The sequence below is a fragment of the Gallinula chloropus genome (assembly GCF_964237585.1).
Source record: "Gallinula chloropus genome assembly, chromosome: 2".
NCBI classification, from domain to species: Eukaryota; Metazoa; Chordata; class Aves; order Gruiformes; family Rallidae; genus Gallinula; species Gallinula chloropus.
Window position 1 is genome coordinate 6,067,782 of NC_140086.1, and position 12,195 is coordinate 6,079,976.

The window sequence follows — 12,195 nt, forward strand, 5'->3', positions numbered from 1 at the left end:
CCTGCCTGAGTGCTATTTTTAGATCAGCTCCTTCATTGCTATTGATCCCAGTCACCCTCTGTTAATTAGATACACACAACACACACAGCATTTGCAACTCATTTATCAATTCTGTTCAGCACCTCCCTCCCCTGAGATGTAATTTGGAGGCCTCCTTGAATCATGCTATTGATCTTTCCCAGCAACTTTGCTATAGGATTCTCTGTGTTGCAAACTATTTATAGATTATTCTTCTTCTCCTGCTCTCCCTTGGGGAATCAAAAATGGGCAGCGGTAATCAGACTTCTATTTTTGAGGAGTTGATCGAAACCAGATATTTCCTCTTTTCTCCTTCTACCCCCCTCCTTCCCGCTGTTGCTGTTATGTACAGGCTTCCTTCAGCAAGTGAGACCTTCCTGCTCCACGAGGTGCTGTGATGATTCTGGCAACGCTCAGGGGATGCGATGCGGAATCTGTCCTGGGGGAAATCTTGTTTGCTGAATTAACGAAAATAATTCCTTCCCGCTATGTCCAAGAGTTTCATGAAGGGCTTTGTGCCCTGTTTTGTCTGCTCAGCTTGAGGTGCTCCTTTCAGAGGGCTCCAGTCTCAGAGGTTGCCCTTTCAGTCTGCAGATTTGATTAATCTGGAAGGCACTGGCTTCTCATCGTCCCCTTGTATCTCAGGAAGGGCATCCAAAGGGCTTAGACAATGTGTAGTCCAGAGCGAGATAGATGGAGTTGGTTCTAGGGATGGAGGATGACAAGTATCGAGCCCTGTGGTCCAAGGATGTGAGAAAAACCTAAACAAGGGAACATCACCTGAGGCTCAGAGAAGTGAGAAGCAGCTCAGCCTTCACTGAGCAACATTGAAAATCCCAGCTCTAATGCAGGAGAGGGGCTACAGTTGCCACCTTCAAGGTGACAACAGAAGGGTCAGCCTTGTCTCAGGGAATACACAAAAGCACCTGCTGCTGAAAATCTGCTGGTGAAGTGAGAGAGAGGTGTGCTTGGAGGAGCTGGGCAGGATGCTGGAAGGGCCACTGGTCCGAAGCTGTGGGTTCACAGTGGGCCTGGGGCAGTCACGGGGATTGCAGCCCCCTTGGCAGAGTGGTGGCTCAGGAGGCTCCATGGTATGGAGCAGGGCTGTCTCCTCTGGGAAGGAGACACTGCTGTGTGTGAGGATCTGCCTGTGTCTGTGCTTGCGGAGGTTCTGGTGGACTTGAGGAAGGGGCTGTGTGGTGTGCAGGGGCTGGGGCAGTGTGCAGGTGTGTATGGGGGGCTGTAGTGTGGTGGTGCAGTGTGTGGGGCTGTGTGCTGGGAGGGTGGGGGGGCTTTCATGTGTGTGATGCTGTGGTGAGGTTGGCTAGGGACTGGGGGGCTGTGGTGCATGTGGATGGCCGTGGTGTGCAGCTGTGGTGTGTGGGGCTGTGGTGTGTGTGTGTGGCTCTGGTGTGGAGCTGTGGTGTGTGGGGATACGGGGGTGTGTGTGGCTCTGGTGCATGGACCAGTGTGTGTGAATGGAGCTGGCGGGGGCGGTGGTGTGTGTGTAAGGGGGGCTCTGTGTGTGTGTGTGGCCGTAGAGTGGAGCTGCGGTGTGTGTGGGGCAGTGTGGGTGCGGGGCTGCGCGAGTGGAGCTGCGGAGCGAGTGGCTGCGGTGGCTGGAGCTCCGTGTGCGCGGAGGGCGTGAGGCGAAGCTGGTGCTGCGTGCGGCCGCGGTGTGTAGAACTGCGGGGTGCGTGGCCGCTCGTGTGCGCGGATCTGCGGTGTGCGGAGCCGTGTGTGTGCGGGGAAAGGGGGTGGCGGTGCTGTGCGAGGCTGTGGTGCGTGGGGTAGCCCTCAGCAAAGGGCCGCGGCGCCGCTGTTCCCACGGCGGGCGCAGCGCTGCCTGAGGTGCAGCCCGCCCGGCCGTCTACTGCGCCGCCCGGCCTCTCCCTCCGTCCCGCTGGCCCCTCTCGCTCCCGCCCCCAGCACGGGGTGCGGCGGCAGGCTGGAGGAAGAGGGGGGGCGTGGAGAGCAGCCCACCTGTCCGGGCCATTACCCCGCTGCTCGGTTCAGGGGCGGGAACGGCCGGTGCGCGCTGCGCCCGCCCCGCTCCGGACCCGTCCCTGAGGGAGCGCTGCGAGACCGCCCCGCCACCGCCGCCGCCGCCGCCAGAGCCCGGCCCCGCTTGGCGGTCGGGGCGTGGCCAAGCCCGGGGGAGGCGGGAAAGAGCCGCGCCTGGGGAGCCCCGCGGCTTCTCCCTGTCAGGGCGGCGCCGACGGGGTTAACCCGCTCCCCGCGGCGGGCCGGGGCGAGCTCCCGCCTCCCGTGGCAGCGCCGGAGCAGGCACACTGGCACCGCTCACACACACTCACACGCGCAGGCGATGGCTGAGGGGCGCGGGCTCGATTTTCCCCGAGATGATGTCAAGAGCTTGGGAGAAGGAGGAGGAGGAGGAGGAGGACGGTTGCTCTTTTTCTTAACGGCTTTGTTCTAAAATCATCCTAAATAAAGCAGCCCCAGCCCCGAGCGCCGGGGGAGCAGCCGTGAAAGTAGCTTTTTTTTTTTTCTTCCTTTTTTTTCTTCCTTTTTTTTATTTTTATTTTTTTTAAATTTTCTCCTCATCTCAGGCTTTGTGTCCGCCTGGGGCCGAGCCCCCCTCCCCGCGCTCCCCGGCCGCTCTCTCCCGGGGGAAGCCGCCGGCTTTTTTTTCCGCTCCTCCCGGCAGCCCCGAGGCCGGAGACAGCGCCTGCCGCCGTGCCGTCCCGCCCCGCCGCTGCCCCGGGCAGGTGCTCCGCCGCTGCCGGCGCGCCCGGCGGGCGCCTCCTCGCTGCCCTCCAGCCTCCCGCCGCCCGCCGGCCGGGGCGGCTCCGCGCCGCTCCTCCCGCTCGGCGCGGTTCCTGCGGGGCGCTGGCTCCCCGCCGCCAGGGCCACGCCGGCGGCCCGGCGCCCCCGCCTCCCGCCGGAGCGGCGGCGCGGCCCGCCGCGCCCGGGGATGCTGCCCCCAACTCCCCGCCCGCCGCCTGACGCCGCCGCCCTCGCCGCGCCGGACGCCGCTCCGCTGCCCGCGCCGCGGCCACCTGCAGCAGCAGCAGCCCGGCTACCCGCCGCCCGCCTCGCACCGCGGCGGAAGGAATAAGCCGCTCAGCCCGTCCCGACCGGCCCGGCCGGCGCTCCCCCAGGCAGCAGGGGCCGGGGCGGGCCGGGCCCCCGCGGGCCGCCCCCGACGGCCGGAGCCCGGGCGTCCGCCGCTCCTCGCCCTCTGCGCGCCCCCCCCGCGGATGGGCGCGCTGCCGCCGCCCGGCTCCCCCCGGCCCCGCCGCGCCGCCTGAAGAAACTTGGGACGGCGGCGGCCTCCGCCTCCCCGCCGCGCCCCGCCCGGGCTGCGGGGGACCCTTCCCCGCGCCGCCGCGCCAACTTCGCGGGGGGACCCGCCCGCCACAGGACTCCGGCCCCGGGCCGCCGGCCCCTCGGTGGGGCGCCGCCCAGAGCCCCCTTCCCGCGGCGGGGACCCCCTGCCCCTGGCCTCGGTGCTGGGGAGGAGCGGGGGTGCCCTGGATGGCCCTGCGCACTGGGACGGCTTGGTTTGGGCAGGTCCTGCGCAGAGTTTCCCGGCTCCAGGGCACCTGGTCCCGGCGCTCCAGCAGCCTGCTGTGCCTCTCCTCTTCCCAGGAGCCCGAGCAGGCGGGCGGAGAGCGGCCGCCGCCGCCGCAGCACAAGCTGCCCCGGAGCAGCGGCAGCGGCAACGGCGGCGGCGGGCGCCGCCAGCCCCCCCGGCAGCTGCCCCCCTGCTGCGGCTGCTGCGGCCTGTCGGATCCCCGGGCGCCCAGGGGGGGACATGGTCCCCTCACTCGCCCCTTGCTGGCGGCCATGAAGAGGCAGAACGTGCGGACCCTGTCCCTCATCATCTGCACGTTCACCTACCTGCTGGTCGGGGCTGCCGTCTTTGATGCCCTGGAGTCCGACAACGAGATGCGGGAGGAGGAGAAACTCAAAGCCGAGGAGATCCGGCTCAAAGGAAAGTACAACATCACCAGCGAGGACTACCGGCAGCTGGAGTTGGTGATCATGCAGTCCGAGCCACACCGGGCCGGCGTCCAGTGGAAATTTGCTGGCTCCTTCTACTTTGCCATCACGGTCATCACGACCATCGGTGAGTGCCGTACCTCGGGGAGGCCCTCTGGGGCCAGGGCTGGGGTAGAAGCCCCCTCACTCCAGTTGGGAGGAAGGGAGAAGGGTAGGGGGCCCTTGGCATGCAAAGTGTTAAGTGCTTGGATGATTTTTTTGAGCTTTTTGTGTTCCCTCCTGTGCTATATAATTCATTGCTCTTCGTGGGCACTTGTTGGACCTGGGGTGTCCCGCTCCACTTGCCCTGGAGATGGAGCCTGTGTCTGCTTGGGTGGGACTGGAGAGGAGTGGGACTGGCTTGATGGAGGGATTGGCGCTGGCTTGGTGGCTACCACTGAACTGTTGCTTAGGTGGCAATGAGGATGGGGGGAAGAGGCAGGGTGACAGTCTCCTGGGGTCACCCTTGGGAAGGAGGCCCTGTTGGATGAGGATGAGAACGATGAGGGTGTGGGAACTGGATCAGCAGGGAAAGCCCTTGAGGTAGCCAAGCGTAACCCTGCTTTCACAAACTTTGTTTTAGTATTGGCAAAGGCTGTGGTGGGGGTTCCCACAGCTGAAGCCCCACCGCTGGGCCTCTCCTGAGCATTCCCAACATGTTCCTAAAGTTTTGATTGCAGCTGGAGTGTCTGATGTGCCAACAGGTCACAGTCTGCATCTCTTCTTTGCGGGAACACGGTCTGACAGGCAAAACGATGGCCGCTGTCAGATCCGTGCTGCCCAGCTTCCCAGCGTGGTTGAGGGACAGTCAGTGGACACAGCCACGGGCTGTCATTTTGTACTTCTCTGCTTCCTGCAGCTAAAGCAGAATGTTCCACATAAAGTTTGCTTCCCTGCGGTAAAAATAAATCCCACTATAACTACAGGCTGCAGAGTGCACACAGAGCTGTGCTACAACTCTGGCTTTGGCTGGATAAGCAGGTTTGTTCTTCCTGGTTTTGTGTTCATTAAGGTGGGTTTACTGAGGCAGCTGATAAAATTCTTCCCCCCCCCCCCCCCCCCCCCCCCAGCACTTGTAGATGTTCCCCCTTAACATTTGGGGAAATCTGAAAAGTCCTCTCAAGCTCAGTGGCTGTTTGGTAGTCTAGCTCTAGTCTAGCTCTTTTAATACAGAACAACTCGATCTTTTTAACTCTTTGGGCTTGTTACAAGAAATTCGCACGTTGCCACCTGAAGATACTAACAGCTTTTAGCAGAACATGCCTTTGAGCAATGACTACTTAGCATTTGTGTTCGACTACGTTATACCTGGGGCAGTAAAAAATTTCCTTCGATAGACCACCTGGCAGTATAAAACCTATTCAAACCCACAAAGATAAGATTTTCAAGTGATATGAGATATATTTATGTGAAATGCATATGTTAATAGGCTATAGAATATGAAGTAGAATGTAACTTTGGCTGGTAACTTAGATTTCCTGCTGTTCCTTGCAATGTCAGAACTCTCCTTCCTCCTTTGGTCACTGATTCTCTCCTGCTCGATCTGTCTCTTCTCGTTTATTTGGGCTAAGTGGATACTGGACTGTCATGCCCCTGTGGATTACAACAAGGGTTCCATGCAAACACCTGTGTGCTCACAGTGCCCTGAACTCCTGCCTGAGAGGTGCCTGCAATACTTTCTGTGTTCCTGAGCTCGGTTGGTGACGGGCTGTTTTTACAGTAGTTTGTGGTTCTGATCGTATTTTACATGGAAACAAGTACAACTTGCTTGGGAAGCTTTAGCATTTTCTCCTGCAAAGAGCTGGGATTTGTTCAGGATGCTCGGAGCACCTCAGCGTGCAGAGGATGGCATTCATTTCTGTAGGCAGAGGCGCTTTGGGATGTCAGAATTGTTTAAATTTAAAATGCGTATAGCAACGGGGAGCCACTGGGAGGAAGAGTGATGATAAAGAACAGTGCAGAAAGACATACGTTCTTTAACGATGGTTCATTTGGGAAACTCTGCTCCAGGAGGAGACGTGATCCGTCTTTTCAAAAGTTTATTAATAGTTACTATCTGCATCTTGCCAGATGCACTTCTATTTTGTGTACCGTCTCTTCAGTGCTGAAGTAGCTTTGTGATGTTAACCTATCTACTGGTAGACTGTAGAAGTGAGGGTTTTTTAAAACTCCTTATTGATCCTTAAATAATTTGTTTCACAGAAGGGAAAAAATTGCTTTCTATATTTAACTTCTTAGGAAAACAAAAGTTTTCTTCTCTGTGTTTCCTGCACAGGGCAGAGATCTTGAATACTCTTATTAATCTTTTGTGATGATAGCTTTTAATCTGATGGTGTGTACGCACTCTCAGGTGTTTCCTTTGCCCTCTTAAACCTTCCAGACAGACTTCAAGAAGTACAGGCATTGGGTGTGTGCGTTCGTGAGCGTGCTGTAGAGTCGGTACGTGCTCCTGCGAAAGTACATCTCACTTCACCATCGCAGGCTGAGCTGAGAATAAAAACCTCTGTTGCCCAATCTGGAGCAATACACCTAATCTCCCCAAAACTTCTCCTCAGAGAAGCGCGGTGGGAGTCAGCGGACCACAGAGCCTGGCAGTGTGCATGTGATAGCGAGCTAATTCCTCTCTAACTTAATTGTTCCCCACGATACCGCCGCGTCTGAAAGCGATTGCCTCTTGACTGCGCGGATTTAAACGACCGTGTGGCTTTCATTGAATCACCGGGGTTGTATCTATCTCTGGGCACGGGCTGTGATCGCCAACAGCGAGCGGTGCCCTGGCAGGGACTGAGCGGTTCCCCACCGCCGGAGCCGGGGAGCGCTGCCGGGTGGCCCCGGGCGGGGCGGCCCGTGGTGCTGAAGGGACAGCTCCGGCTGCCGCGCCGCGGGCTCCGGCCTCGCCCCAGCCGGGCCACCTCGGCGGCTGGTTGCTGCTCCCTCTGCAAGCATCAAGGCGAGTGGTGTTGGGACGGGAGCGTGAATGTCTGAAAGGCTCCCTTGGGAAGAGGGGTGTGTGTGTGTGTGAGTCGCTGAGGTTTGGTCGGCTCTCACAGTGCCTCTCGTCTGCGGCATCTGGCTTTGTTAGGGGGTGGCAGGGGGGTGTTGCTATCTTGTCTAACAGAGTGCTAAGCAAAGACACCAGGGCTGATTGAGTAGATGGAAACTGGTTTTGTCACCCGTGACACAACGTTTTTTTCCACTCCCCGGGTGCTACGTTGGGTTTTACGTATTTAAAACTGAACCAAAAACATCAACAAAAGATTAGCAACCGCGGGTGCTGCCACACACAATGACTGCTCTTAAAGCCCTTCACCAGAGGCAAAATGCCATGATTTCATGAAGTTTGGGTCGTGTTTGAATTCAGTGAAAGTTTCTAGGTTATCAAAAAGAACTAATAAACTCTTCTTGGCCCTCACCAGTTGCTGGGTCTATTCCGCGACTGTTCTTACTTCAGAGTTACCTAGTATAATTTCCTAGCTGTTTCCAGTTACATAGCCATTTCCAGTTACACAGCCAAAATGATGATAGAGAAGGATTGAATCAAGCTCTCCATCCAGCTCTTTGTCTCCTATGAGATACACTGTAGAATACACCACACAGTTCATCAAGAGGCTGGATGTGATGAATGTACACACCAACTTTTGGAAAGAAAAGGTAATTTCCAGGATTCCTACTAAGTTTTAATGCCCTTTTCTATAAGTTTATAGGAGTGAGTAAACTGCTTCTATATAAGCAGGTGTCAACACTGTCAAAATGTGTTATTGGTATGGATATCGCTCCATCATTTAGGCCTCAAAGGGTGATAGTCATACTTGATTTAACACCACCGAGCTCTAGTAAACACTGAATATTTCTGGAGGCTTGTGCAGAATGTAAAGAACTGAAAGCTGTTTATGTCACCCTAAAATGAACTGAAACAACAAACAGATTGAGGATTTTTATTTATTTATTTTTTTCCTGAGAAGTGACTGTAAGGAGAACAAAATTCAGACAGCGTGTGCTGTGAAGTGCTCGTCTCTTTTTCTAGCTTTTAGGCCTTTATATACTGTCTCAAATCTACTACAAGCACTGATGGACCTATCCTGGTGAACAGATAAAATATTTTTTAAGAATGTGTGAAGGGAATATACACCTATTGATAGCTGTTTGGCTACTGAGTAGCTAAACACTGAGGAATTGTCTACATCCAGATGAGGAGATAGCATGCACCTCTGACACAGATGAACCTGCATTAATGAACTAAGTGAACACATGCTTAAATCTATTTCACTATAGTAGTTAAGTCTCTGTATCCTTTCTCTGCATCACTTTACCCATCTGTGAAATGGGTATAAAAATAGCAAGCTGGTGATGTTGTAATGTCTCTAACTTGAGTTAGAAAAAGACCCAAGTGGTTTCACAATTACTTTTTCAGTATCACCCCTTCTTTAGGACCAACTTCTGGTATTTTGAGTCTGATCTTGGTTTTTGATGGATGGTAATATTTAAAGGCAGCCCGTTGAAAAGCTTTGAGTAGGGCATCATGGCAGATGGGCACTTTGCAATGGAAAGAAAGAAGAGAAAGGAAGAAGACAAGACATGAAAAGGGAAATACAGAGAACAAAGACATCAATGCTTTGGTTGGTTAACTGCTGCATTCATGATTTTCTGGGACCACAAAGGTCATATATATAAAAATAAACAAGAAGAGACTAAATTTAAGCAACTCTGTTAATAATAAACTCAGTTGAACGTAGAAAGCAAGATTTTCTGGTGATACAAATGATTGTAGATGCACTGAGGTGAAGAATCACAGTGTCACAGAATCGTAGGGGTTGGAAGGGATCTCCAGAGATCATCAGGTCCAACCCCCCTGCCAAAGCAGGGTCCCTAGGACAGGTCACACAGGTCGGTGTCCAGACGGGTCTTGAATATCTCCAGAGAAGGAGACTCCACACCCACCCTGGGCAGCCTGTCCCAGGGCTCTGTCACCCTCACTGTGAAAAAGTTCTTCCACATGTTGGTGCAGAACTTCCTGTGTTCCAACTTGCAGCCATTGCCCCTTGTCCTGTCCCCACAGACCATTGAAAAGAGGCTGGCTAACCATTTGAAGCTTCAGTGGAAAACACTGAATAATCAGAACTTGTACTATCTCTGTTGGTGGTGTCTCCCAGGCAAGGAGGAGGTCAGCTTCTGTGAGCTGCATGAAGAGGAACAGTGCATAGGGTTTTGCTCCCCTGTGTAACAAAAATATTCTGCAAGAACTTTTCACACGGTATTCTTTGTTTTTTAGAGAATCGAAACAAACCGAACCAAACCAAAAACCAGAATCCAAAGTACAGACTGGACTTTGTGGCTGCTTTGCTCACACGTTCAAGAAACAGTTCTCGAGTTCTTGAGAACTGGTTTTGCAGTGATACCTCACATTCCTGCCAGAGGCATGTTAGTGAAAGCTTTTTGAAAATCACTGATAAGGAAGGCGAAAATACAGCTCAGGCTGATGCTGAACTGCAACTCTCTGCTGTATGGTTTACCAGCAGTGCAAATGCAATATCCAGTAAGTCTAAAAACAGTTTTGGGGAAGCATTGAGAAACCTCTAGCCACTCAGCTGGGTGATGGTGTCAGCAGATTTCCTTAGCATAACCAGGCTTGCAAAATTAGTGTCTTGTAGTTTTTTTTAGGATTCCCTTTCATTTCCTCCTAACTATTCATAACTTCTTTCTTTAACTGAAGCAAGTGAGATTTAGATTAGGCACGAGGAAACTCTTTCCAGCTGTCGGGGTGGTTGCATGCTGGAAGAGATTGCCTAAGGAGACTGGAATCTCCATCGTGGGAGTGTTTTAAAAAGAGTTTAGACAAAAATCTGTCAGGAATGGTTAAGTTGTAGCTGCCTTTGCCTTTGGGGAGGAAGATGGACTGGCTGACCTCTTGAAGTCTTTATCAGCCGTATGTTCTGTGATTTTCTGAATTGTCCTTTTTCCAATCTTGAGCTCTAATAGTTCCTGGGCTATCTCGTTTTTCTTGAGAAAGAAAACCAAAGATCTTTGAGATTCCATTTTCTCCACTACATGGTATTTGTTTATTGATTATTTTTCTATGCAGTAAAACCACGTACGTGCCTTTGCAAGTGTCAGCATAGAAAGAGCTGTTTGCCCTCTGACAGGGCTATGGGCTAGAGGTGTAGGTGAGTCTTTTGGGAAAGAAGTTAGCTGAAGAAGAAAATGATCCTGCTGATACAAGAATGGTAAGCAGAAATGTACAGGGCAGAACTGGGAGGGAAGGGAGTTGTTCTAGGCTAAGAATAAAGGAAGAAGTTTAGCTGTTAGCTAAGGGTTTATGCCTGCTTCAATGAAAAAGAATTTAAAAAAATCACAGAATATCCTGAGTTGGATAAGGATCATCAAGTCCAACTCCAAAAATCCTTGGCTTTCTGTGGGAACAGCATCAGAGCTGCAGTCTAAAGGAAAACTGATTAATGGAGAGCTTCCCTTTTGGACATTACAGGTTTTGGGACTGATGCTGCTGGTCTGGCACACAGAAAAGCCCTGAATGCTTTTTGTCTTCCCTTGAAGGCAATCTGAGCTGTGGTGCTTAGTTCCTTCAGTGCTGGGGCATATTCCTTCATAAACGCTGAAAGCCATCCGCGTGGCTTCGAGCTGGAGTTACGCAGCACTTTGTATTCAGAATGCTCTACTGACATTAGGTGATTCATCTTCACAACACCTCTGTGTAAGAATTATCCTCAATTTGCAGACAAGAAGATAAAATGACTTTCTGAAGATTCAGGTTGGGAACTATTTCCAATTGCCAAACTGCTCACTTCTCTCTCTTTCAGACCACATGGCATTAGTTTATAGCCAGATTAAACAGCGAAGATGAACCAAAGGCAGAGATCCATAATGAATTCAAGGTGGTATTAGCAAACTCCTGCAGTTTAGGTCTTCTGACACACGACAACAGCAGAATCCAGAGCTTTATTACCTGAGGGAGCATATACAGTTCTGGGTAATGATCTCTGTTATTGCTGTGCATCTTCTGTCAAAGGCCCTTTGGGTTTTTAGGCACCCAATATCTATGGATTTTACTGAAGATCCTTGAATGGATTCAGATGAAGGCTGCATGAAATATCCCCTTCCCCTGTAACAGATGCTAGCAAGGACAGTTGCTGGTGATGCAGAACTAATCAGTGAGAGTCCTTGCTGCTTCTAAGTCGAACTAAGAGGTTACTGTGGACTGGCAACAGATGTTTTTCTGTGTGCAGCAGGCCTATTCCTCTCTTTCTGGCTTGGTATTTTTGAGTGAAGCCGTGGAACACTTCTGAAATTTCACATAGGTAGACTGCTGTGATTCAAATCAATTTGAATTAGTTACCTTCTCTGGATCATAGTCCATGGAACCTACTGATGTCAAGTTAAAATGTATGGATGGAGTCCTTCACGCAAGTTACCTACACACTATGAGGTGTCTGTGACTTGAGCAGCTGCAACTAACATTGACATTGTTGGTGTTGCACTGATTAAAGTGAGAGGGTACACAGATTAGGGAATGTTAGGTGAACCTCTTTCCCTCAGGAAATTAAGGACAGTTGTAAATAATGGAGATAGTATTTTAGGTCACAGTAGATTTGGATCAGGCTGTTACTTGACATGAAGTTTACAGTGCAAGGAGCTACCTTCTACTGCAAACAACAAAACATCTGTAGTAGCAGTTTTCAGATTAATTTATTTTTAATAATGACGCAAACAGTTTGTGGAGTCTAAACTTTGTTGTTTATGCTGATTTTTATTTTTTAAAGTGAAAGTGAAAGGTTAAACTACATGCCTACTGTGTTCCTCAAACTTAGAGCAAAGAGAAATATTGAGGAAGAATGCTGAGGCTTTTTATTCCATTTATTTTTTTGGTTGTGTGGTCTTTTTCATTGTTTTGCTTTCATTGCTGCCAGACAGTTAACAACTGAGGATTTTGGGTATTTTTAGTGCATTGCACACTTCTGTTTCTGGGGAAGAACACCCTAAGTTTCTTAGCAGGTTTTTTTTTCTTTTAAAGAGCTAAGTGAACAGTTTTTTCAACATCTGGCCAATTGCCACAAGAGGGTTATGCAGTCATCAGTTGGTTGAAGGGTCCAGTATCCTTTTTAACTGCTTTCATTATGGAGATGGTTAGGACATGCCAGGGAAAAGCATACCTCTATTAAG

General features: G+C 51.7%; 1 protein-coding gene across 1 annotated transcript in view; it reads left to right on the top strand.

Annotated features, from left to right (window-relative positions):
• Positions 1-3,516: 3,516 nt before the first annotated feature.
• Positions 3,517-12,195, top strand: part of KCNK9 (potassium two pore domain channel subfamily K member 9) — a gene marked incomplete at both ends in the record, with an annotated part of 94,335 nt that continues 85,656 nt past the window's right edge. The window contains one exon of the mRNA XM_084280539.1: positions 3,517-4,111. Coding sequence (XP_084136665.1) covers positions 3,517-4,111 — 595 coding nt within the window. The remainder of the gene's footprint in view (positions 4,112-12,195) is intronic.